General features: G+C 43.2%; 1 protein-coding gene across 1 annotated transcript in view; it reads left to right on the top strand.

The window, feature by feature from the left end:
- The window catches only part of slc1a7b (solute carrier family 1 member 7b), a 115,618-nt gene that overhangs the window by 80,701 nt on the left and 7,271 nt on the right, over window positions 1-27,646 (top strand). The window contains exons 4-8 of the mRNA XM_034081390.2: window positions 13,920-13,962; window positions 14,060-14,291; window positions 14,380-14,479; window positions 16,477-16,710; window positions 18,378-18,572. Coding sequence (XP_033937281.1) covers window positions 13,920-13,962; window positions 14,060-14,291; window positions 14,380-14,479; window positions 16,477-16,710; window positions 18,378-18,572 — 804 coding nt within the window. The remainder of the gene's footprint in view (window positions 1-13,919; window positions 13,963-14,059; window positions 14,292-14,379; window positions 14,480-16,476; window positions 16,711-18,377; window positions 18,573-27,646) is intronic.

Genomic DNA, 27,646 nt, shown 5'->3' with positions numbered 1-27,646 from the left:
ATGGTTGTCACAAAATCCCACGGCACACCCGGACTTGCCTCACGGCACACCAGTGTGCCGCGGCACACCGTTTGGGAACCACTGCACTACACTACCCATAATCCCCAGCTATCGTTTAGGACTACAGTTCCTGGGACGTCTCTACTGAACGTTTTCGTTTTTCCCACAATTAGAAGTTGCCAGTATTAAACACATTGGTGTTATCAAATGTAAAACATATAATTAATAAATGGGTGAAAATCGCTTGTGTCCATAATGCGCAGCATTAATATATACCCACATGACAGCTCATTGCTACTTTGTAATTCTACTCCACTACAATTCAGAGGTTAACCTGGTATTTTTACTCCACTGCATTTATTTGAGTTACTTTGCAGATTCTGATTAATTATGTGAAATATAAACAACCCTTAAATCAGACTTTAGTTACACCTGAGTAAAATTCAGGTAAGGTGATTGTCAAGTGCCAACAATCAGGAGAGATATTTGATAGTTGGTGCTTGAGAAGACTAAACATGTATCTGCAATTGACATGAATGGAAACAAGTAATAAAGTATATTCATTACTCGTTATTCTCTACTAATAGTTAATTAAAGACTGTATATTATGGCTATTTTGCACATCCCTTTCAAGATTTTCAAAGGTTTATTGACATATCATACACAACTACGGTGTAGTTATGCAATGAATGAAACACTTGGGTCACAGGTTCCTCAACAGTGCATTACAAGACATCTATCAATATGTGTGTACCTCCACCATTAAACTATTAATATCTGTGTACATCCTGCACTAAACTGTTTTATTGTAGAGATCACTTATAGTATCTTCTTGATTTTTTATATTCTATATTTCTATATTTATACTTTCCCCCTATGAAAGTATGTACTCTTAATATTTTTTTAATCAAATATAACACATAAAAACAATAATTCAATAACGTGCTTTAACCACTAGAAGGTGCACACAAGGTGCACACAGCCATAATAACTTTGTATTATTAGTCTGTATGTACAACATCTGAAGATGTATAGTTTTATGCATGCTTTCACATCATTTTACAGCATATTGCTATACTATTTCAGACTCAGTATTTACATTCTTACATTCAAAGAAAATCAGTAATATCTTTAAAGACTACAGTCCTTTTCTATCCGCTGTGCACCGTTATGGTGTAAATATAACCTATCTATGAATTAGATCAAATGTAAAAGTCAGCCGAATTAGTGTAGATACTGCAAGGAGACGTATTGTGTGAAGAGAAATTGAAGATGTTGTTTAATTGTTGATATATTTATGATCCACGTCAAGTATTCAGTTTCGGCGCCATTTCTTCCAGTTTTTCCAAAGGTTTTCTCATCAGGGCTCTCTAAATAAAGAACTACGGCAGATCTGTAATATGTAATGCAGCCGAACCGTGTATTACAATGCCGTTATGTGATGACTTTCAAAGAGAAAAGCAAGAGCACTCGGAATTAAGTATTATTTTATACTTTTAAAATGTTTTCCGGATTTCATATAATATAAACAACAAATCCCAGCATGCATTGCGGCTAACACATCCAATCAGCGAGCTTAAAACCATAGCTGAGGATCTTGGGTAATCGCTCGAAATGCCTACGTCTTTTTCCGGTTATATTTATTTTGAAATTCAGTTCCTGACGGACGCCGAAAAAGCCCGAGATTATGGAATTAAACCAATAAATAAAAGCAAGGATAATTGTGTGTTATTGGTGAGTAAATAACAGTGTGTTATTTTGAAAAGAATAACAAATTAGAAGGAAAAAAAGATTTTAAAAATACAGATTTCAGTATCCTGAGGCTCTGAGCCCCATTTATTTTCCTCACAGACGACAACAAAAGTCCGAAATTATACGATTTAAAATAAAAGCAATAACTGTGGCTTGATATTGAGTAAGAACATGTTTTTATGAACCACACAGCTTCCAGTCTTCCACGACCCGACCGGAGAAAAAGACGTGCTGCAGCCTGCAGGCACGAAACACGTTACCAGTAAAAATACATTGCTTTTAAAATCGTGCTGTGCAACACGAATAAAAGGGGCACATCGTGTTGGTGAACACGAATCAATAGATTAAAAATCGTGTTGGTGTACACGAAATGCCGTGAGACTGGGTTGACTGGACACATGGTTTGAAACTGGGCTATCACTAATACTAACTAAAATACTTACAAAGACTTTATCATCACCATTATGTTGCAAAGAAGTACAAAGGCCACTTAAAAATAGGTTAGGAGATCCAAGAATAAGTCATAATTTGGCAACCAAGATCTAGCAACATTTTCAGATTTGTCTTCTTTGGTTCAGTGGGAGAAAAACAGTTGACTCATTTTTATTATTTTCTTTTATAAAAATGTATTATATTTTGAGAAAAAAAGTTATATATTTTTAGACCAAAGTTGTAAAAACAGCTGATTAAAAATCCCTGATTTACATCACTTCCTGTTGCTTACTGCATGTTAATAGGGACATTTTTCATTTGAATTCTGTTATAAGCTGTTTGTCAAAAGTTGCGGGTGTCTTTAGATTGATATTTCCTGACCTTCTTTGCCTCAACAATCATTCTGAATGTAACCAGGTGCCAGATCTTATCGTGAAGGCAGAGCAAACTAAAATGTCTGCATTGGGCTTTGGGATACATCTACATCTGTTGCGCTTGTGGACCAATGACACTGTTCATCTGTCTAACTGCACTAGCCTGAACAAAAAAAAATACATTTAGCCATGATAACATTATTTAAATGTCCCCACTGTTTTTCATCAATATATTATAGGTCTCAGATATATACAGAACCTGTCTCTGATTGTCTGAAACACCAAACAGATCATTGTAGCGTCCCATAATCCCCTCTGTTTCAGCCATGTTTCAAAAGTCCTGATTCTCTGTCTATTACTACTAGATGAAAATAAGGAGCCACTTCCCACGCCCCTCTGAGAGAGATTTGGTTAAAAATAACACAATGGTGCTCTAGGAGGAGATTCAGGTGATAAGGTGGGGGGTGTTACCTTGGTTGGTGATTGGCTAATAACACAAGCCAAACAATTGTTATGACATCATAAAGTGGTCAAAATCTGATCAGCTCATCTTCAGACAGGTTTTTATATAAATGGATCAGGACAAAAGGTAAGAGAATCTTATTTCCTAAAACGTTCAGAATCTCTTCACACAGAGGGGACACATGTTTATGTATAAAATACGTGAAAAAGTGGATTTTGCATAATAGGTGACCTTTAAAAAATAACATAATAATTGTGGGGGAAACTTCTGAAGCAATTGGAGTCAGGACTCAGAGACACGAGGAGAGCTGGAGCTTTGATGGCAAACACTGACGGTTTATTTGGAGCTTCGGCGCGAGAATTCACAAGACATGTCACGGGCTACGAGTTGACCACACGGTTGAGATGCCACAATCAATCCTCAAGAACCCTCCTGTAGCTCGAGGTTTTAACTAGTTCAGAGTGTAACAATCAACATTCTTCAATAGATAGACTAAACAGCTGAGGACACTGAATCACAGTTGTTGTCGCTTATGGCTCAGAGTTGCCCGGTCATAAACTGGTAACATCAACAACATGCTAGGGCAGCCCCTCCTTATGGGAGATAATGGCTGCTCAAGGTTGGTCAGCTGCGTCAGAGGGCGAAGGAGGACATGCAGGGCAAATTATTTCCCAACAATAATAATAATAATACATTTCACTTCCAAGCGCTTTTTCAAGTGTTCGAAGACGCTTTACAGTGGTGATAAAACGAAATATAATAGAATCAAAAAATATTAAACAGCAACACAACATAATTCACAAATTAAAAGCCAGTCTGAAGAGGTGTGTTTTGGAATAGTGTTTTGAAGGTGGGGGGGTCGGTGCAGTCTCTGATGTTGTGTAGGAAGGGAGATCCAGAGGGTGGGGGCAGCGATGGAGAAGGCCCTGTCCCCCCAGGTTCAGTGCTTGGTTCGTGTGGGGATAGAAAGGAGGTTGTTGGTTGTATTTCAGAAATTGGGTATTTCCGTTCTTTGTATTATAAGCCGTACACAACTTATGTCTGTGACCATATGGCGTTACCGGGGCTTTTCTGAAAAACATTTATATTTCTAATTTAAAGTGCTCGGAGGGGCCGCAAAACATTGGCAGTGGGATTTGAAAAACGTTTTTAAGGACATTTAATTTAAAAAGATGCTGGTGCTCAGAAGAAGTTGCTATGCTATGACCCTTTTGGAGCACTAGTAGAGCACAGTTGGGTTGATGTAAATGACATCTTTATAGTGAGTAATAGTAGTCAGTTCTGTGGCATCGCTGATGGTTGAAAAAGTATTATCAGCGAAAATGTATTTCATTGTATTGCAGCTACTCGTTTTTTCTTATGTGGTAGAATGTCACACAAATGTCAAAGTATGACTCTACTGTAAATATTAATATGATTTGAGGTCAGTCGTGCTGAGTTAACACTGTATTGCACAACTGCAGGCAAACAGACCAGCAAGACATTTTCAGTCCGATTTGGTTCGTTTAGACAAAAGAGTAAATGTATCATATACTGTATTACATCAATCAATCAATCAATCAATGTTTATTTATATAGCCCAATATCACAAATGTTACATTTGTCTCAGTGGACTTCACAGTTTGTACAGAATATCAGTATGACAATATGACACCCTCTGTCCTTAGACCCTCACATCGTAAAAGGAAAAACTTCCGGAGAAAACCCAGTTTAAAGGGAAAAATGGGAGAAACCTCAGGGAGAGCAACAGAGGAGGGATCCCTCTCCCAGGACGGACAGACGTGCAATAGATGCCGTGTGTAAATTGAAAAGATAATACATTTGCAACATAGGTAGTCCAAATGTTTGGAAATGCATGTGTGTATAATAGGAACATGAATCCACGAGGATATCCATCCAGGACTTATGATCCAGGACCACAGCCACGACTCAAGATCCAGTGAACATGAGAGTACAAATCAAAAAGGAAGGTCTTTAGCGCACTCTTAAAAACGGATAGGGTGTCTGCCACCCGAACACAAACTGGAAGCTGATTCCACAAATGTGGAGCTTGATAAGAAAAGGCTCTGGCTCCCATTGTACTTTTAGAGACTCAAGGAACAACCAACAACCCTGCATTCTTGGAACGCAATGCCCTAGTAGGACAGTAGGGTATAATGAGTTATTTAAGGTAAGATGGCGCCTGCCCATTAAGGGCTTTGTAGGCGAGAACAATAATTTTAAATTCTATCCTGTGTTCTATAGGGAGCCAGTGTAAGGCAGCCAGAACAGGAGTAATGTGGTCCCTTTTCCTAACTCTGGTTAGTACACGAGCCGCAGCATTTTGAATCAGCTGAAGCGACTTGACTGACTTCTTGGTACTCCCTGATAATAAGGAGTTACAATAATCCAGCCTAGAAGTAACAAATGCATGGACTAGTTTCTCTGCATCGTTTTGAGGCAAGATATGCCTGATTTTTGCAATGTTACATAGATGGAAGTAGGCGGTCCTTGAAATTGATTTTATGTGGTCGTTAAAGGATAAATCCTGATCAAATATAACACCAAGATTCCTTACAGTCTCACTGGAGGCCAAATTAATGCCATCCATAGTTAGTATATCTTTAGATAATTTGTTTCGTAGATTCTTCGGGCCAAGTACAATAACTTCAGTTTTGGTCGTTGACATGTACAAACTGAGAGCGTTCAGATAGATAGGACCTAAACCAGCATAAAGCAGTTCCCTGTATGCCAACTAAGTGCTCTAGTCTTTGCAATAAGATATCATGGTCGATAGTAGTGCTGCGTACCTGTACGTCGAACCGGTACTGGACTCGTAAAACGTTTCGGTTCAAGTCCGGTTAAAACCGGAACGTCGGAAACCGGTAGGTACTTGGACTCGCAAAAAAACTAGCACTTACCTATATTCTGGTGTCTATGGTTATTTAAACATTCCCTGATAAACGTTATTCAGCGTCAATAAATGATGGCTAATCCCAGTGTGCTCAGTGTACAACATCACATGTCATTTCACCTTCGATTCACGGTTTGAAAACGTAGCATTTCACCACATGCTAATGCTAACCGGAAGTGAAGCATTTTCAGAATAAAAGTATTAAGTTAATAGTGTGAACTTCCGTTTTTTTCAGAATAAAACTGATTTAAATTAAATAGTGTATTTAATTCAAAATTACGCCATATCAACATTGATTTTAATTTCTAACAGTATGTATGTACATCACTATGTATGTAGTATGTACTGTATAGTGTACACATGTAGAGTTGTAGAAAAGACATGGTGTACAGACAGTACAGTACACTCTGACTGTACAGTCACTACAGTGTAGCCTATACTGTATAGTAGGTGTGTAACAGTGTAATGCGTATAGTCTACTCTACACTCTACCTTTCAGCAACGTTCAGTCAGCTCAGGGACTGTTTGGTTACTTTAGTTTGGTAAATGAAATAAATGTTTGAACTTTGTAGTAGTTCACTGTAGTTGCTGTCATAAGTCATTTGTAGACTAAGTGGCAAAACATTTTTTTTTTTACATTTGTACTTTGTAGAGAAATGTAGACACAAGTTGGAAGGGAGCACAATAAACCTGACGAGTTTGAATTTGAGTTGATTATGAGTTAATTTTCAATTGATAATTAGCTCACAATACGTTCACTTTAGTCACACAACTACACACAAGCCATGGGTTCAGGTCCGGACTTATAAGTCCGGACCTGAACCTGAACCTCTGGACTTGAGTCCAGACCTGAATCTGAATGTGAGTCCAGGTATGCAGCACTAGTCGATAGTATCAAATGCAGCACTGAGATTGAGCAGAACAAGAATAGAGACAATTCCCTTGTCTGAGGCTATTAGAATATAATTTGTGACTTTAACCAGAGCTGTCTCTGTGCTATGATGTGTTCTAAAGCCAGACTGAAAATCTTCAAATAAATCATTGTTTTTTATGTAATCACACAACTGTTTTGCGACTGCTTTCTCAAGAATCTTTGAGAGGAACGGAAGATTAGAAATAGGTCTATAGTTGGCTAAAACCTCTGGATCGAGGTTGTGCTTTTTAAGATGCGGTTTTATCACTGCTACTTTGAATGATTGTGGAACATAGCCTGATAATAAAGACATATTCATAATATTTAATAAAGAAGTGCTAATTAATGGAAAAACTTCCTTCAACAGCTTAGTTGGAATTGGGTCTAACATACACGTTGATGGTTTAGAAGAGAGAATCATTGAATTTAATTGTTCAAGGTTTATGGCTGAAAAGCATTCTAGTTTACTATCTAGTGTAATATTAGAAATTAAGTTTCCGGGCGCTGTTGATAACACTATACTGGTCAAAGGCAAGAGGTCATTTGTTTCTAAGAGTAACAATTTTATCGTTAAAAAAGCACATAAAATCATTACTACTGAGTGCTATGGGAATAGAAGGCTCAATCGAGCCTTCTATTCTTATTCTCATTTATTAATGAGGAGTAGTAGGCTGCTCTTGCTTTACGCAGTGCTTTCTTATATTCATTGAGAGTAATATGCCAAATTAAACGAGATTCTTCAAGTTTAGTGGAACGCCATATCCTTTCAAGTTGTCTCGACTTTTGCTTTATTTTGCCATGGAGCTAATCTGTTGTTTTATTTTCTTCTTGCATTCGCAGCGCATCTGTAGCACTATCAACAACATGATCAATTTGGGGTGGTGTACATTTTGTATAAGTTTCCTCCCCTACATGCAGACATGCCATCGAGTTAAGTATTGGTGGAATCTCTTCCTTAAATGTGGCTATAGCACTAACAGATTTCTGCTGCAGGAGCTTTTGACTAATGCTTTGTAGTCTAGTAACAGTACTTCAAAAGTTACTAAGAAATGGTCGGATAAAGCAGGATTATGCGGTTCGACTAATAGTTGCTCAATTTCAATACCATAAGTCAGAACAAGGTCGAGAGTGTGATTATAGCAGTGGGTTGTTTTATTTACACTCTGACGGAAACCAACATAATCTAATATAGAGTTAAATGCAACAGTAAGGCTATTTTTATCATCGTCAACATGAATATTAAAGTCACCTACGATAATTACTTTATCTGTTTTAAGTACCAAAGTTGATAAATAAGACCTGGTGCACGGTACACTGTAACAAATAAGATTGGCTGCAAAGTTTTCCAGGTCGGATGCGTAAGACTAAAAACGATAGTTATGGCTGTATCTACGGTTCCATGAGTCCCGGATGACCGCCAGAGGCGGTGCTTTTAGCACTAGATATGTCCATCGCACGCATGTGCAGTTTGAGCACCTAATAACAAAAAAGTCACCTGTGACCCACGTGACTACGGCTACATAGGCCGGCTTCACTAGTGGATCGGTTCCCAGAATCTTCTCGCGAGCACACAAGAATTCTGAGTGACCGGAAACTCTGGCGGTCATCCGGGACTCATAGAACCGTAGTTACAGCCGTAACTATCGTCCCTACTGACCGCCAGAGGCGGTGCTTTTAGCACTGGATGACTATACCAACCATGTCATGAAGAATCCGAACACTTGCTTACCTAGCTGGAAGCAGCGGAGCTCGGCAACAGGACCACGCCCAAAGGATGGGGAGTGGCGACATTGACCCGGTAGAACCTGGAGAATGTGCCAGACGATGCCCACGACGCCGCAGCACAGATGGTCTCCAGGGACACCCCTCTCAGGGCAGCCCAAGACGTTGAGATGCTCCTTGTAGAGTGACAGCTCACCCCTGATGGTGGGGGGCGGCCACTGGCCCCACAGGCATGTGAGATTGTATCCACAACCCAGTGGGACAGCCGCTGCTTGGAGAGAGCACAGCCCCTTCTTGTTCCGCCATGGCAAATGAAGAGCTGCTCTGACTGTCGTATATGGGCCGTAGCACCAATATACGCCTCTCGGGCACGCACAGGGCACAGCAACTCAGGCGTGCCGTTCTCCTGTGGGACGTTAAAGCGTGCCAGCTGGATAGGCCGATTGGAGTGGGCTAGTGGAAGCACCTTGGGCAGGAACGCCACGTTCGGCCAGAGGGCAACACCCGAGCCATCGGAGTTCCACCTCAGGCATGTATCGCTCACGGAGAGGGCATGTAGCTCTCCAACTCGTTTCCCTGAGGTCATGGAAAGCAGAAATGCTGCCTTTAAGGACAGCCACTTAAGCTCCACCTGGGCCAGGGGCTCGAAGGGAGGAGATGATAGGGCATCCGGCAGCAGGGGCAGGTCCCAAGCCGGAGCCCTCGGGGTGCTAGGGGGATGCTGCCGTAAAGCCCCTCTCAGGAAGAGGGACACCGACTTGTGGCACCCCGCCGTGGCACCGTCGACCCGAATATGTCGGGCAGAAATAGCAGCCACATAAATTCAGAGTGGAGTGAGAACGCCCACTGTCTAGAAGGGACTGCTGTCTGGGCAACAGCGTACCTGCTGTCCCAAGGAACACGCACATTCTTGCCCCCCAGTAGGGGTAGAAAGTGCGTGAGTGCAAGCTGCACAGCACGAAGCTCTAGCACGTTGGCATGGCGTGCACCCTCCTGGGCAGACTACTGACCCTGAACGGTCCTGCCCTGCCGTACTGCACCCCACCCTGAGAGACCTGCACCTCTGGTGACGGTCTCCTGGCGGGATGGGATGGTGCACGCCCATCAGGAGATAGGCCCCTCCAGTGTAACCGAGAGTGGAAGCAACGCTGCGACACCCTGACTTCCCTGCGCCTGTGCCACTTGGCGTCCAAGTGAAGGCTGTTCAGCCACATCTGCATGGGGTGCAACGCCAGCGGGTACAAGGGCCCAATGGCCGAGGCAGCCTGCCCAAGGACCGAAGCAACTGAATATAAGGCACCCTGTTGCCCGGCCCACGTGGAAGTAGGCATCCCTCAATTCCACGGCTGTGCATGGGCTGTGGTCAGCATATAGAGTGGCAGCACCTTCAGGAATCTGTTGATTCCTTTGAGGTCCAAGATCAGGCGAAATCCGCCAACTTTCTTGCTCACGAGAAAGTACGCCGAGTAGAACCCCCTGGGCTAAGCAGAGGGTCTACTGGCTCGATTGCGTCCTTGGACAGAAGGATGGACAACTCTTGGGCCAGAGCTAGGGCCTCTACCGGATCGCTGACGACTGTCATTTTGGCCCGGCCGAAGGCTAAGAGCCGGAACTGGGTTAAGGTGAAAACCACCCAAGGGTCGGAAGTACAGACAGCCCAGTAACTGAGCTGCTGCTGGGAAAGCAGCCGACGACCGTCCCCGAGACTCTCGGGGACGGTCGTAGGCCAGACCTGGCGATGAGTCTGCACCAATAAGGATATAACTCGTCCCCATTCCCAAGACATTAGGGCAAAGGCTTACAGTGATGCATCACTGAGGCCCAGCAAAGAAGGCTCAGCCGGTGCCTGCTGCAGAGAGGTAGAGAAAGCCAGTATCAGATGCGTGCCGCTGTGTCGTAGGCCCTACAGAGCAGCTCGTTTGTGACCCTGCACTGAGGCCGAGGGCACCTGGCATCAGGAGCCCGAATCGGGGAGGCGATGGCAGGCTCAATGGATGGAAAGCGACCCAGCCCCACCCTCGCCGGATCCTGCCTGGCAGCAGAGTGGGAGAGGGCCCTGGTGTCTCTCCAGCCTGCATGGAGCTCCCTCAGGTACTCCTCTGAAAGAGGAACAGTGGGAGTGAAAAGGGGCAGGGTTATGCCTGAAAAAGGCGCTAGCCTGAGCCGAGTCGGCCTGCGGAACCTGAAGCTGCAAGCGTACCAGGGCTGCACGAATAATGGCCGCCATGAAGGCGTCCTCCGTGCCCTGCAGAGAGCTCTGAGCAGAGGAGTGGGAAGCCTCCTCGGGGGTGAGCGGGGCCCCGCCCCCCCTTCATAGAAGAGGTTTGTCCGGAGCCGCTAGCAACATGGCATCCTCAAGTAGAGGTGTGGCAACCGAAGGAGGGACAGGTGGCAAGCTAGTAGCCCCCGCACCGGCCCCTGGCTGAAGGGCCAACAGGAGCGACTTCGTCTGCTCCATGACGGCAGCTAACCGATCCACCTTAGAGGACAGCCTGTTTCTAGCCCTCTACCTGGGGGGTGAACACATAGCCATCCCTCCATCAAGTCGCCGGGAACGGTCAGACTGAGCTGGAGGAAGTTGTGACGAGGAGAGGTGCCACCTCTGCGACTCTAGCCACTCTGAGCGTCCGAGGCATGAATCTACAGCTCATGCAGGCGCTTTGCGTGAGACCCTCCCTCAAATGCTCGAGGCCAAGGCAGAGGGGGGCAGCGGTCATGGCTGTCCTCGGGCTCAAGAGAAGCCATACAGGCGCTACATGAATGAGCCAGTCTATAGGTAGCCAGATGCAGCGTAGCCGGGAGTGGGCGCGAGAACACAGCCTTCCCCAGCTACCGGAAAGAGTAGAGCAATGCTCAAAGAGGGATGTAACTACACCCACATTACCGGCAGAGGGAGCGGGAGCGAGAGCACTGCCTTCACCTAGCTGGATTAAATAAAGAAGCTTAACGGGGCAGCTTATCCAGGCGGCTGCTGCTAAGAATCAAGCAGCACATCTACCAGGAGCGGGGGCGAAAAACACTGCCTTCACTGGATGAGTTAAACAACGAAGCTCAACAGAACACGCCAGATGTTAGCCAAGCGGCCGCTGCTAACAATCAGGGCAATACGTTACAGGGAGCGGGAGCGAGAGCACTGCATTCACCAGCTGAGTTAATAATGAAGCTTAACAGTACATGCAAGACGTTAGCCAAGCGGCTGCTGCTAACAATCAAGCGAGATCAAGTCAAACACAAATGTTTAAGACCAGACAACTAGCTTCTAAAGAAGAGAACAGCACAGAGCCGTAGTAACAGCAGTAACCATGGCCAGTGCTTACACGGCATAGAACCGTAGTTACAGTAGTAACTATGGCCAGTATTTACATGGCTTAGGACCGTAGTTACAATAGTAACTATGGCCAGTACTTACACAGCTTAGGACCGTAATTACAGTAGTAACTGTGGCCGGTGCCTAAAAGTGTCAGCCAACGGCTGCACCCTAGATAATATAATATTGGGAGGATGAAATCCTCTTTAATGGCCACACAGTGAAGATTGTTCTCTGCATATCATCCTAGTACAGTAGTAGTAGACTAGAGTCTAGTACTAGGAGCAGTAAATACCACGATATAGCGCTACTGCAATCAAAACCATACATTACCGGGAGCGAGAGCGAGAGCACTGCCCTCACCGGCTGAGTTAAATAATGAAGCTTAACAGTACATGCAAGGTGTTAGCCAAACGGCTGCTGCTAACAATCAAGCAACCAAGTCAAAACACAATGTTAAGACCAGATAATTAGCTTCTATGGAATAGAACAGCCCGCATAAAACCGTAGGCCATGGTCACAGTAGTAACCATGGCCAGTGCTTACATGGCCTAGCACCGTAGTTACAGTAGTAACTATGGCCAGTACTTACCTTACTCTCTGCATCTAAACAGAAAACGGGCAAAATATGGCACACTGGGCTTTCCATACTAAATTGAATGAGAGACGCAGCTAAAGCTGGGACCCAAATGCTAATGATAGCTCGGGCACAACGCCACAAGCAGAACTTTCAAAAGAGCATAACAAGGGCAACTTTATGGGAGAGGAAGCGGGAACACTGTCGTCACCAGAAAGTCTAAGCCAAACAATAAATAAGACAGCAATCAGGACAACTTAGCTGGGAGAGGGTGCGGGGACACAGCCATCACCAGCAACAAGTTGACACAAACCTGTCCGTCGAGGCTCTGCACAGCGCACAGCCGGCCACAACTCCCGGAGGACGCGTTAACAACCCGTAGGTCCGACTGTCAGTCGCGAAGCTGCACGCGGCCAGCTGCTTGCAGAGAAATCCCTCAGATCAAACGTTCAAACCTGAACGCTGGAGGCTACAAGAATGTAGCCGCGGTACTCTCGCGAAGCGATAAGATGTAAAGGAACCAATCCACTAGTGACGCCGGCCTATGTAGCCGTAGTCACGTGGGTCACAGGTGACTTTGTTGTTATTAGGTACTCGAACTGCGCATGCGTGCGATGGACATATCCAGTGCTAAAAGCACTGCCTCTGGCGGTCAGTAGGGACGAAATAGAACGAGACTTTCAAAGGAGGTATAATTTAATTTTGGTTTAGTATTGATAAGTAAACTTGAGTTTATTACATAACCACGATCATAATCTCATTTTGTATTTGTTATTTGTTTCATTACGTTCTTTATGTAGAAAGGTTAATAATTAAGTCTACTGCGACTAGGAAAAAGGTTTCACTGTTCACTCACCTGCTCTGTATTCTGTCAGATTGTATAAAAGATGTTATTCTTGAATCCTGCTAACTATGACTCACTGCCATTTATTTTAACCCTTTTGGGATGTTTTTAATTAAACAAATAGAAACAATTATATAAGGATATTTTTCAATCTGAAGCTCCATGGCCTTGGCTTGCTAAGAACATTGAATTGGAAAAAAACATTTGGTACAGATGCCAAAATGCCCCGCCACAAAGAAAAACAATCATAGTTAAGAATAAATATAAATCCCAACTCTTTAGAATTTGTGTGCAATGCGTAAGACTAAATAACTATAATAATAAAGACTATAACTTCATCACAAAAAACTAATTACACTTTTATTGTTAAAGGGGCCCGATTATGCTTTTTGGGTAAAGACAATATTTGTCTGGGATTGTGTATGTAGTTTTTACATTTCTGTAATGCTTTTTAAACCCCAATCATGTACAAATTCAATTTGACCTGAATAGTACCAAAGGGTCCAAAATGTAAACATAATATAGGGTAAAACTATTGAGTGGTATTCTGCTTTGTAGTCAACTGGATCCGTTTTGATGAACAATATTGTATAAAAACAACTTTTGGAAGACAATATACTAATAAATATCTTTGCCTTGCAGAAACATGTTCCCATCCAATCTGGTCCAGGCGACATTTCAGCAGGTGAGACATTGGATAATACATACAACATTTCCAACACAAAGGCGTAGATTTAATGCAAATGTATATTTCTGCTTCTGTTTCTCTTCCCTGGCAACAGTATCGAACGAGTAGCGAGTACATTGTGAAAACCAAGCCAACGGTGAGCCAGGCCCAATCAGATTCCACGACGCGGCGAGCGCTCATCTATGGTATCCAGGACGATAATGGGACTGACATCCAGAACTTTGCACTTGACCTGACTCCCCCCCCTGATGTGCTCATCCGCATACGAGAAGGAACAAGCGATGGAATGAATGTCCTTGGAATTGTTATTTTTTCAGCAACCATGGGTAAAAAACTGCATTGTTCATCTTAAGTTCAGCTTCAAGCTTCAGCTCTGAACAATCATATTAAAGATTTTCCTTTATATCTTCACAGGTATTATGTTGGGAAGGATGGGGCCAAATGGCAGCGCCTTGGTGAACTTCTGCCTGAGCGTGAATGAGGCCGTCCTTAGAATTGTTGCCATAGTTATATGGTAATATTTTTCTTTGAATATACTACTTTAATTAAGGAAGTGTTTGTCCTTCAGAAACATTCAAGGTAAACTGGCAGCAGATATGAATAAGCGACGTGGGTGTATGAGAAGGCATTTCAGTCTAATATGTTCTAGGTTTTGCTGAAAACGTCAGTGAAGTCGGAACACACAGTAGATCAGTCAAGCCATTTCAATGTTCTATTCAAGAAAACCTACAAGCTGCCTCAGGAGTGATAACTAGCTTTATGATGCTATCTTAGGTTTGCAAATATTATTTACCTCAATTGTCTTCAAATAAACATTTCCAGGATTCAGATTTTCATTACAATACATTACATTACATATCACTTAGCTGATGCTTTTTTCCAAAGGGACTTACAATAAGTGCAAAAACCATAAAGATTCAAACTCCGAACGAAAAGGAAAGTGCAGATATATTCACTTTATTCAAGCAAGATCATACCATTGTAAGTGCAAATTAGTTACAAGGCCTAAATGAATAATTTAATTGCCAAGGTACAATTGAAATAGATGCGTTTTCAGTTTGCGACGGAAGATATTTGGAGTTTCTGCTAACTTAATGTCAATGGGGAGTTAATTCCACCATTTAGGAACCAGGATAACAAACAGGCTTCTTTTTGAGGGGTACCTGGGTCCCACTCGCAGTGATGGAGTAGCAAGCCGATTAGCTGACGCCGAGCATAGTGCACGTGCTGGAGTATATGGTTTAACCAAGGCCTGGATGTAGGAAGGGGCTGTTCCATTCACCGCTCGGTAGGCCGGCACCTGTGTCTTGAAGCAGATTCTTGCATCCACTGGCAGACGTTGGAGGGAGCGAAGGAGTGGTGTAGTGTGGGAGACCTGGGGGAGGTTGAAGAGCAGTCTGGCTGCAGAATTCTGAATTAGCTTTAGTGGTCTGATGGATATCATATGCAGGGAAAGTTTGACTCCTAAGAAACTATTTCAAATCAGGCTTTAGTTAAAGGTCCGCTATCATGTAAAATGCACTTTTTGATGTCTTTTATACATAAATATGTGTCCAGTAGACTCACAAAGTGTCCGAAAATAAAACCCTCTCTCTTTTCCTCCTTACATCTCTAAAAACGTGGATACAACGTCGCTATCAGAAACAATGCGCTACGTGTTTTGTACGTAATATGGTCTTTGTTTACATTAGCAAGCATCGCTAACACTCAAAGCTAACCTCTACTGGAGAGAGTATGTGTAAAAAAGCAGGATTAAAAAAAGTTACTCACCTTGTGGTAAACTCGCAAGAGAAAAAGCATTTGGGCTACTGTTTCACAAATAATCCTTGATGTGGTTTGGAACACGTTTAATCACTGCAGCGTTTAGCTGAGTATCTCGTAGAATTCTCCCGCATGAGCTCTCGTCTTCCAGAATCAGCACTTCTCTTACAGTGCTGAAATAGAGGGGTATGAGGCACAGCTAGAATGGGTGATCTGTTTGGTATTTTGAGAAAAACACTTCATAGACATGTTTTTTTATATATATATCAGACCTATAATATATGCCTGAATACAGTATAAAGGGAGACGTTTAATATTTCATTAATAATGATTTTGGCATACTTTATATTTATTATTTACTTAAGGAAGATGGATAATTAAGGACGCTCTGTGATCTTTGTAACATTTCTTTCTTCATTTAACCACCACTCATAATGATCAGATAAAAAAACTCTGAAAAACATAGAGAAACAATGTCTTATCTTAAAGCTTTATGCTTTGTTCTGTTAAATGATTTGCCCATTTATGTCTGGGTAAAACTATCCATAACTCTATCATAAACCAGGGCCAACAAGGTGGCTCAGAGCTCAAAGAGTGATCCCTTGCAATATTGCGATCTTTGAAATGTATAGTTCTACTTCTTAATTAAGTTGTTGGGACTTCTGTCTTTTGGCCAACTAATCTAACAGTTGAATACATATAAAGGACCCCAGAGCCATTCTTGCTGACTTTCAGCTACTTCTTCTTTAGGTACTTCCCGTTCGGCATCGTGTTCCTGGTGGCCGGTAAGATCCTGGAGATGAGCGATCCGTCGGCCATGGGGAAAAAGCTGGGTTTCTATGCCGTCACCGTGGTGTTTGGTCTGGTGTTGCACGGCTTGTTCATCCTGCCTGCCATGTACTTCTTCATCACCAAAAAGAGCCCCATCGTTTACATACGGGGAATCCTGCAAGCACTGCTCATCGCACTGGCAACCTCTTCCAGGTAAAGGAAATATGTTCAGGGTGAACAAACTCAATTACCTTGTTTTTCTTTATATTGTAAAAGAACAGAGGGTTTTTTTTATTTCTCATGTGTGAATCATAATGATACATCCAGAGCTCTAATGCCATTTATCCTTTCCTGTTTTATCCATTCACTGGAACAGAAGCATGAAAAGCCTCAAAGGGACTTTGGGATATCAGAGACCATCTGTGTGTGTGTGGGAAGGCATGGGAATGTAGAGGAACATTCCACGCATTTGATTAGACTGGCAGCTGTGTGTGTGTGTGTGTGTGTGTGTGTGTGTGTGTGTGTGTGTGTGTGTGTGTGTGTGTGTGTGTGTGTGTGTGTGTGTGTGTGTGTGTGTGTGTGTGTGTGTGTGTGTGTGTGTGTGTGTGTGTGTGTGTGTGTGTGTGTGTGTGTGTGTGTGTGTGTGTGTGTGTGTGGACTAGCATTACTATACTTGTGGCGTCCTAAATCTGTTTACACAGTCACGTGTGGGGACTCACCTCCCTTATGGGGACAAAATGGAGGTCCCCATGAGGAGAATCAATAATTATAGGGTGAAGACTTGGATAGGTTTAGGATTAGGGTAAGGGTAAGGTTAAGGGTAAGGGTTAGGGTTAGGGTTAGGCATGTGTTGGTTATGGTTAAGGTTAGGATAAGTCTCCAGGAAATGCATGTACGTCAATGTAATGTCCCCTGAAGTGATGTATACGTGTGTGTGTGTGTGTGCGTGCGTGCGTGCGTGCGTGCGGATGTTGATCATTTGGGAGATAGCTTCTCTATACAAACAGAATTTACTGAAAGTGTTTTTGAACGTTTTAGTTTGTTCACATTAGCAGACATTATTTCAGACTGGTTTAAACTTCAACCCTTTTGGAAATATAATGGACACCAGTGGCTGCCTGGAAGGAAGACAAAAGTGGACTGAACTTTTAAAACACAACAGGGTTGGGAGGGTTACAACATTTATTCCGTTACAATGACCTGTAAACAAATGTTTCACAGTCAAATAAAAGTAGTGTAACCTGTGTACTTTACGTTACTTTTGGATCACCTCAATATCAAATGCAAAATAAATAAATAAAAGAGAAAATAAATATCAATAAAATGTTTCTTACTTAAGTTAATTGTGTAAGACAACAGAACAATGTGCCCTTAGAAAAGAAGAAACCAAGATATTCAGTATGAACATTTTGAAAATATTATTTGCTTGACATACAGAGTAGTTAAGAATAAAAGAAGCCTAAACGAAAACCCAAAAGAAAATGCAGGCAGTTTGTCTCCCTATAATATATCAATCTATGGTATATTTTAAATGTATTGGAACATTGTAATCCTGCTAGTAATCCCCATTATTTTTATTTATTTTTTAGCATTAATCTAATTATGTATTTTTTTCAAGTAACTATAATGGAATACAGTGTCCTTTTTTTGTATCCTGATTACATAATCCTGTTACATGTAATCCATTACTCCCAAAGCTTGTATGTGAATGGGTTACAACATACTAAAATGTTTGCACTGGTTATTTATATGATATGAATATTTGCATTTGCTGGTGATACCACTTGTTTACACATATACCTAGGAGAAATTCTGCGTGGTTATGTAATGATTCTATCCTGACCTTTGCTTGTTCTCACCTCTGTGTTGTTCTTCTACAGCTCTGCCACATTGCCTATCACCTTCAAGTGCCTCTTAGAGAACAACCACATTGACCGCCGTATCATCCGCTTCGTGCTCCCTGTGGGCGCCACCATCAACATGGACGGCACTGCTCTCTACGAGGCCGTGGCAGCAATATTCATCGCACAAGTTAACAATTATGAGCTGGACTTTGGCCAGATCATCACCATCAGGTCAGTGGACCGTGCTGCCGGCGATACCATCTGTGCTTATAAGCCCATTAACATGGTAAAGATATCATTGGGATTTGAAAGCAATGATATCAACGCTCATGAATCCTTTACACCAAATGGCAGAAATACATTATGCATAATACATGGCTTTTCAAATATCCACTTTAATTTGGGTTTTCAGTGATTATTTGACCTCATATTTTTGCAGCACAGATGTAGGAAAATATATTTCACCAGTTTAAAAATGCTACTTTTAAACAGAGCGGGGCAAGGAGGATGGATCTGAAGTTCCTTGATGTTTGGACACACTGTGAAATGAGCGTCAGTGAAGACTTTTTGAGTCATTCCTTCAACATCCAATGAAAAAAACAGCTTTAAATCAGGGTGAGCTTGCCCAGCTTCCAACCAGATGCAGAATTGTCCTTCCTTTCATGAAGCAATCCAAAAACTCACAGTAAACATGTCAGAGTTTGTTAATGAACATCTAAATCCACAGTTTGAATAACTTAGCGCTCATCTAAACTGAAACCGATAATTCTATCTGATCTGGAGGCTTACTTTAGAGATCTTTGGAAAAGTAGAAGCAGGAGGAAGAATATATGGATGAATGTCAGCAGTAGACAGAAATAACAGTTGTGCACAAAATAATTTCGAGCATGCTACCATGAAGCAATGTCCTATACAACATCAAAGCATCAAAGCCTTTCAACAAGTCTGGATTAGTCAATAGTTTTTCATCAAAGGGAACATTTTTGCACCTCAAGTGTTTGGTTGATCTAATACAAAAATGTTCCCGCATTAAGTAATGGATTGACTCAATCATTTCCTATCAACACTGATTTGAAATCAACATGAAAGAGAGGGTTGGAATACAAGCAACATTCCAACCTTTGTTTCTCAAGCTCTGAAACTGGTCTGTACAAGTGCACATTGATGATTAAGGAAAACGTTTTCCACAGATGGAAAATAAAACTGGATAAAGACGTACATGAATCACTAACTGACTCATCATGATAACAACACAGTCTGTTCTCACGGACTCTTATGTTGTGCACAAAAGGAGATGGAAGTAGCTGTACGAGAGAAAAGAGTGCTGAGAGGAAAGTACAAATCCTGCCTGCTTTTTGTCTTCAACACACTTGGCCAATCACACACACTTCATGATGATTACTGGGTTGTCTTTTTCAGATAGTTACAACAATTTCCCTGCCAAGTGCTATTGGAAATGTGCGTGCGGGAAGGGCGTTTTAGACACTGTTTTTGACCATCTGACAAGTGCTGCATATTGATGTGTTTGTGTGGCTTGGTTATGGGTATAATCTCTGACAAAATTGTCTTTCTTATGTCTAACTCATAAAGCATTCTAATGCATCATGTTAACTGCGTGGTTTGGCTCCCTTCAACTCACTGTTGGTACAATGTTTTATTATCTATCTCGTTTTCTTCAACGCTACGCTTCCAGAACACATTCATCTGCAACCAAACAGAGGAACTTCATACGTTTTGTCAATTTTAAAGCATAGTGTAAAAAGCATACAGAGTAATTTTACATGCTGATTATTTTAATATTCTGGGTTGAGTGAATACAAATAATTGTGGTCGCTATTCACTGTTGCTTGGCAATTTAAAAAAAGCTAGGTTTGTACATCTCATGTTGTACTATTTAGAATTCTCCCTGACCGTAAACTTGGAATCTTGACCAAGATGTTACCATAAAAATAAGCACGTACTATCCACGACATGTTAATGGGGGAACCAAAAAAACAGTAAATTAATCTGAGTAGAGATATGATTCAGTGGAAAAGCAGACTCCTCTCCTGCTGTTGCAAAAGAAACAGTAGTGATCTGCTAGAAGAGACAAGTGGAAGCACAGATTACAGAAAACACATGGGTATTTGATAAAGTGCACCGTAGATAATCTGCCCACAAAAGCATTACAATTTGCAAGCAAAACAAGATGAAAGCTCCACTGTGCTACAAGTGTAAAGCCAACAGTGATACTCATTGTGTTGCATCCTGTGCTGAATAACAAACATATTGTGGAGATGTAATGCATGTTGGAAATACAAGGAAATTACGCCTACTGTTTCTGGCTTTTCAGGAATACTAATGAAACATAAGTATTCTGACAGCAAATGACTGTTGTGTAGTGAAAATGTATTTATACATTTTAAGAACATATTTGATACTACCACTCCGACATTCTGTTTTATTAATTAATTGTATTTTGTCCAACAACCCCCCCTGTATATTTTTCTATATAATTCCATATATCAACTGTAGATTGAAGCTATCTGCTTATCTCTCTCTGAAAAGAGCCATGTGGCCACGATAAACCCGCATATCCCGGTCACGCCACCGCTGGAGCTCTGAACCCAACCCATCCCCTCTAATGAGTGCTGGGATCATCCCATCCTCAAACTCTGGATGTGCGGCAAATACCAGATGTACACTTACACAGAGTTTACCCTCAATACAGTTTCTACTGGTGTGCTTTCATCTCATTTACCATTCAATAGAGAGGATGCTTCTAATCAGTTGAACAGTTGCTATGGAGATATACTTCCACAAGGCTATTCTCAATGTTTCATTCCATCCAGGAACAAATAAGATTAAGAATAAATTAGATTAATGGATTGAATCTGAGTGTTTGTGCTCAACTTTTCTTTTTATCATTATGAGTAACTGCTGGCAGCGTTCATCTACCAGCTGTCTGCTACTGCCCACAGGGAAAGTAGGGCACTCTATTAAACATTGGCTTAGTCTGTACAGATAATACAGGAGGGTTGAATCACAAATAAAACCAATTAACTTTCCCTAGCAGCCATCATTCAACACCAAAAATGTCAATGTGTGAATTTCTTAGTAGGAATTGCCACTTAAAGCCACTATGTGTGGAATTGTGTGTGATTAAAATATATTTCACAGTATGGTGGTGATGATAAAAAAATATGTCTTGCATAACATCTCAATAGTAGGTTGCAGAGAAATAGAATGCATAGCAGAAAGATATTTGTTACGGCAAACTATGGCTAGGTAAAGGGTTGACCCCCAATATATATGTTTGGACGATAGGAGCAATGCTTGGTTTTGCCTCATAAATCATGATTAAAGTGGACCTATCATGCTGTATTTGAATAATATATTGTAGGGCCATACCTATATAAAACATGTCTGTGAAGTTTTTTTTTCAAAATACCAAACAGATCATGCATTTTAGCCATGCCTCATTTCGCTCTATTTGCTGTATTCCAGCACTGTTTTTGCAGGGGCTGATTCTGTGGCAAATGAGCTGCAGCTGACCACGAGCTGAGGCATGAGCGTCATGTTACCATGCTGTTACCATGCTGTTACCATGCTGTTACCATGCCACGGCAACCTCTCATTCCCCTGATAGGTGGAGCGTTGCCCATGTAGGCGGAGCGTCACCGCCCACTATTCCGGGCTGACGTCAGGTCGGATGGAATCTGTATCCGCTCGTTGTAGCCCCGTTTTGGGTTTGGGTACGGAGGAAAAGAGAGAGGGTTGTATTTTCTGACACTTGGTGGGTTCCCTGGAACACCGGGGACACACATTCATGCATAAAAGACGTACAAAAGTGCATTTTGCATGATAGGTCCACTTTAAGTTAAATATCAGCCGACTACAGGACCATAGAAGCAGCATATTGTTAATGGCGCAATAAAGGCTAAATAACATTAACAAAGGGTTTTATCAAAGCACTCGCACTTTCAGGCTGCTACATTTTTTATATATAAAACAAATCTCTGTCAAAATCAGAAGAACTCCTCCTCATCGGATCCAAATCCACCCTCAGCAAAACCCCCAACCTGACAGTCACCATTGATGGCACCCCTGTTTCCCCCTCCACCCAGGCACGCAACCTTGGCGTGATATTTGACCCCACCCTCTCCCTCGAGCCCCACATCCGTCATATTGTAAAAATCTCATTTTTTCACCTCCGCAATATTGCCAAACGCCGTCCCTCTCTCACCCGCCCTGCAGCTGAGCGACTCATTCACGCCTTCATCTCCTCCCGCCTTGACTATTGCAACTCCCTCCTCTACGGCATCAGCTCCACCTCCCTCAATAGACTCCAGCGTGTCCAGAACGCAGCCGCCAGACTCCTCACCCACACCAAATCATGGCATCATATCACCCCGGTCCTCAAAGAACTCCACTGGCTCCCTGTTTCACACCGCATCCACTACAAACTCCTGGTCCTCACTTACAAAGCCCTGCACCATCTGGCCCCCCCCCTACCTCACTGACCTCCTCATCCTCTACCAACCACCCCGGTCCCTCAGATCCTCCTCAGCCGGTTTGCTTTCAATCCCCAAGGCCAAACTCCGGAGCTTCGGGGACAGAGCCTTCTCTGTGGCAGCCCCGAAGCTCTGGAACTCCCTCCCCCAAGACCTCCGTGAGTCTGAGTCCCTTACCCTGTTCCAGTCCCGCCTCAAAACCCACCTCTTCAACTCTCTATCCATAAGCCCCCCCCCTCTCAATCAACTTCCTCCTGACTGCTTTTCTGTTGTGTTTTGTTTCTTTTTGGTTCTGTCTTTGTTTTTGTTTTGTTTGTCTACCCTCCCTCCCAAATGTAAAGCGTCTTTGGGTTCAGAAAAGCGCTATATAAAATTGATATATTATTATTATTAGAAGAGGTGGGATGCATAGAAAATGCTTTTTAATTATTGTATCTCACTCTCGGTTTGATGATTTCCTTACTGGAGGAATGGAATTATTGCCATATGTTTTTCGTACAGTCATAAAACGTAAGGAGGCTGAGAAACCAAACGTAGTTACGTGTTTTGTATATCACTCTATTGGTCTCCTCTCTGTGTCAATTACATTACATTACATTTCATTTAGCTGACGCTTTTATCCAAAGCGACTTACAATAAGTACATTTGACCAGGAAGACACAACCTTGAAGAAAACAGAATCATATAAGTACATCAGGTTTCATAGAGCCAAGTATTTCAAGTGCTACTCAACTGGCTATAGATAAGCCAGTCCTTTATTAGTATATAAGTACTCTGTTAGCAGTTCTTTGTTAGTAATTCTATCACTCAAGGTGGAGTCGAAAGAGATGAGTTTTCAGTCTGCGCCGGAAGGTGTGTAAGCTTTCTGCCGTCCTGATGTCAATGGGGAGCTCATTCCACCATTTTGGAGCCAGGATAGCAAACCCACGTGTTTTTTCTGATGGGAACTTGGGTCCCCTCGCAGCGAGGGTGCAGCGAGTCATTTGGCTGATGCAGAGCGTAGAGCATGCGCTGGGGTGTAGAGTTTAACTATGTCCTGGATGTAGGAAGGGCCAGATCCATTCGCAGCATGGAACGCAAGTACCTTTGTCTTGAAGTGAATTCTAGCAGTTACCGGAAGCCAATGAAGGGAGCGGAGGAGCGGCGTGGTGTGGGAAAATTTAGGAAGGTTGAAGACCAGACGAGCCGCTGCATTCTGGATGAGCTGCAGAGGTCGGATGGCACATGCAGGTAGACCAGCCAGGAGGGAGTTGCAGTAGTCTAGGCGTGAGGTGACGAAAGCCTGGACCAGAAACTGCGTCGCTTTCTGGGTCAGCTGGGGACGTATCTTCTTGATGTTGTAAAGCGTGTATCTGCAGCAACGGGTTGTAGCAGCGATGTTTGCAGTGAAGGACAGGTTGTTATCTAGGATCACACCCAGATTCCTTGCAGTCTGGGTCGGGGAAACAACAGAGGTGCCGATGTTGATAGTCAGGTCAAGAGTGGGACAATCTTTTCCCGGAAGGAAAAGCAGTTCAGTTTTGTCAAGGTTGAGCTTGAGATGATGAGCGGACATCCACTGAGAGATGTCAGCTAAACAAGCAGAGATGCGTGCGACGACCTGGGTCTCTGAGCGGGGAAAGGACAGAATTAATTGGGTGTCGTCAGCATAGCAGTGGTATGAAAAACCATGCGGGCTAATGACAGATCCGAGCGAGTTTGTGTACAGGGAGAAGAGGAGGGGACCAAGAACAGAGCCCTGAGGGACCCCTGTAGTTAATTGACAAGGATCGGACTAGGACCCTCTCCAAGTTACCCTGTAGGTACGGTCTTTGAGGTATGAGGTGAGGAGGGAAAGTGCAGAGCCTGAAACTCCAAGTTCTTGGAGAGTGCGAAGGAGGATCTGATGGTTCACCGTGTCGAATGCAGCAGACAGGTCCAACAGGATGATGACAGAGGAGAGGGAGGCTGCTTTAGCAGTGTGCAGTTCCTCATTGACAGCAATGAGGGCAGTTTCTGTGGAGTGACCTGCCTTGAAACCAGACTGGTGCGGATCCAGAAGGTTGTTCTGATGGAGATAACAGGAGAGTTGTTTAAAGACAGCGCATTCAAGTGTTTTAGACAGGAACGGGAGGAGAGAGACAGGCCTGTAGTTTATAACATCAGACGGGTTGAGAGTGGGTTTCTTTAGGAGAGGGTTTACTCTTGCCTCCTTGAGACTGTTTGGAAAGTGACCAGAAGTTAGAGAAGTGTTGATGAAATGGGTGAGAAACGGTAGAATATCAGGAGCGATAGTCTGAAGGAGGTTTGAAGGGATAGGGTCCAGAGGACAGGTGGTAGGGCGGGCAGAGGTAATGAGGGTAAGAACCTCACTTGGCGAGAGAGGGGAAAAGGATGTTAGTGTGCGGGTGGAAGGAGGGTCTGGTGACCCATCAGTGAGTAGAGGTGAGTCAGAAAAAGAAGAGCGAATATCATCAACCTTTCTTTCAAAGTGGTTAACAAAGTCGCTTGACAGAAGTGAGGAGGGGGGAGGGGCTTTGGGAGGGTCCAAGAGGGTGGAGAAGATGGAAAATAGTTTTTTAGGATTGGAATAGGAAGATTGGATCTTATCTTGAAAGAAAGTGCTTTTTGCCTGAGAGATCGAAGCAGAGAAAGAGGAGAGGAGAGCCTGATAGGTTAGGAGGTTGTCGCGGTGTTTGGATTTCCACCGTTTCCGCTCTGCTGCCCGAAGGACGGTTCTATTAGCACGCAGTGCGTCATTTAGCCAGGGAGCAGGAGGGGACTGACGAGCCTGCCGAGATTTGTGAGAGGACAGAGAGAGTCCAGAGAGGATGAGAGAGTAGAGAGGAGAGTTTGTGCAGCAGAGTTTGGAGGCAGGAGTTGGAACGAGTCAGAGGAAGGGAGGGCTGAGAGCACCAATGAGGCAAAGGTAGAGGGGGAGAGGGAACGGAGGTTACGGCGGACAGGTGCAGGATGAGAAGAGATTAGTTTGTTATGTTTGGAAAGGGGTAGAGAGAATGAAATGAAGAAGTGATCGGATGTGTGGAGCGGGTTTACAGAGAGGTTAGAAGTAGCGCAGTTCCTTGAGAATATGAGATCAAGGACATTGCCAGCTTTATGAGTTGGTGGTCTCCGAGAAGTACAGCGGGAGGGCCAGTTTCAGGGATGTGTGAGAGGAGATTATCCAATTCCTCCAAGAAGTCCCCCAAGGCGCCTGGTGGACGGTAGAGAACAACAATGGTTAATTGTATAGGATGGGTTACTGTGACGGCATGGAATTCAAAGGTGTCAGGAGTGAAGTTAGGTAGCTTGAAGAGGGAAAAGCTCCATTTGGGAGAGAGCAGGAGACCAGTGCCACCTCCTCTGCCAGTGGGTCTGGGTGTATGGGAGAAGGAATATGCTGTGGAGAGAGCTGCTGGGGTGGATGTGTTGAATGGAGTAATCCAGGTCTCAGTGAGAGCAAGGAAATCCAGGGTCTGCAGGGAGGCGTAGCCAGAGATGAAGTCAGCCTTGGGAACAGCTGACTGGCAGTTCGACAGGCCGCCTGAAACTAGATGTTGGATGTCAGTGGAGCACGTGGGATAAACGAGAGCAGGCCGGTTATAGCGATTAGGAGATACACGGGGCCAGTGATAATTGCGAGAAGACCCATGAACAGGAATGGAGAAAATACACATGATTATAGCATGAGGGGCTAGAAAGCTAAAGAAAAGAAAAATAAGACACCAGCAATACTTAGCTCAATCAAAGTAGGATTTGCCTCCTCTTTGCCACCCTCGTGACTCCCGCAGGACTCCAATGTCTTTGTCAGTCTTACTCCCGCAGGACTCCAATGTCTTTGTCTGTCTGACGCTGACGCTCAAGGAAAGAGCTACCTAAATGGACGCCTGATTGCTGAGTTCACACAGCTGTGGTGCCACGCCCCTCTAATTAGTTAACTCTCTACAGCTGATGGGCGACAGCTGAGAGGCCCTGCCTATTTTAATGCACGCTTGATTGCCTACTGAGCCCTGTGTAACAGGTTCACGTGATCAGATCTGAGATTTAAAATCTCTCAAAAGCGCAGTTTTAGCTACAATAACTACAGAACAATTATACAGAGTAGAATAAATGAAATATAGAAGTCTAATTAAACAAGAATATTACTTGCAGTGCTTGCTGCGTCAATAGGTATTGTCGCCACCCGGTCAAGATGCACACAATACAACGGTCAACGGCGCACTTACACACAACACACTTATTGTTAGCCAATATGCAATTGCCGAGTCTTACCAATCACGTTCCAAATCTTTATATTCTTAGCCTGGGACGCCCTTACAGTAGGTATATTTAGGATTACACAACTACCTCTATTTGGGCAAGATTACAATTAAAAAAACATATTGACTTACTTTCTCCCCTGCCTACCACTGTATGGTTCAAATGATCTCCCTTTATTGGTCACTTTCCTTGACATGGTGAGAATTTCTCTAACCAGGGTTCATTTTAGCTTACGCTTCCATCTTAGTTCAGTTCAGTCTTTCTGGTTTCCATATCCCAGGAGGGGTACTTATAAGCGCAACTGTTGGTTTTCGAGTTGTGTACATTTGTCCATCGAAGGACATATTCATTGTGACTCTCTGTACTGACCATTCTGTTCATTTTATTGACAATTTTAACTTTTTCTGTGACCGCAGACATCTTTTCAAGGCCAATGGAGTTTGCCTGAACAAGTCAGGAGTGAAATTGTTTATCTCTAACATATTCAACTGCCTGCGTCATCAATCTGTTCCCTCTGCCAAGGACAAGCGGCAAGAGGAATCAAAACAGGAGAAAGACAGAACACATCGCTCA

Source organism: Pseudochaenichthys georgianus, chromosome 4, assembly GCF_902827115.2.
Source record: "Pseudochaenichthys georgianus chromosome 4, fPseGeo1.2, whole genome shotgun sequence".
Classification (NCBI taxonomy): domain Eukaryota; kingdom Metazoa; phylum Chordata; class Actinopteri; order Perciformes; family Channichthyidae; genus Pseudochaenichthys; species Pseudochaenichthys georgianus.
Note: the sequence above shows the minus strand (reverse complement) of the source record. Positions and strands in the feature narration are given on the sequence as shown.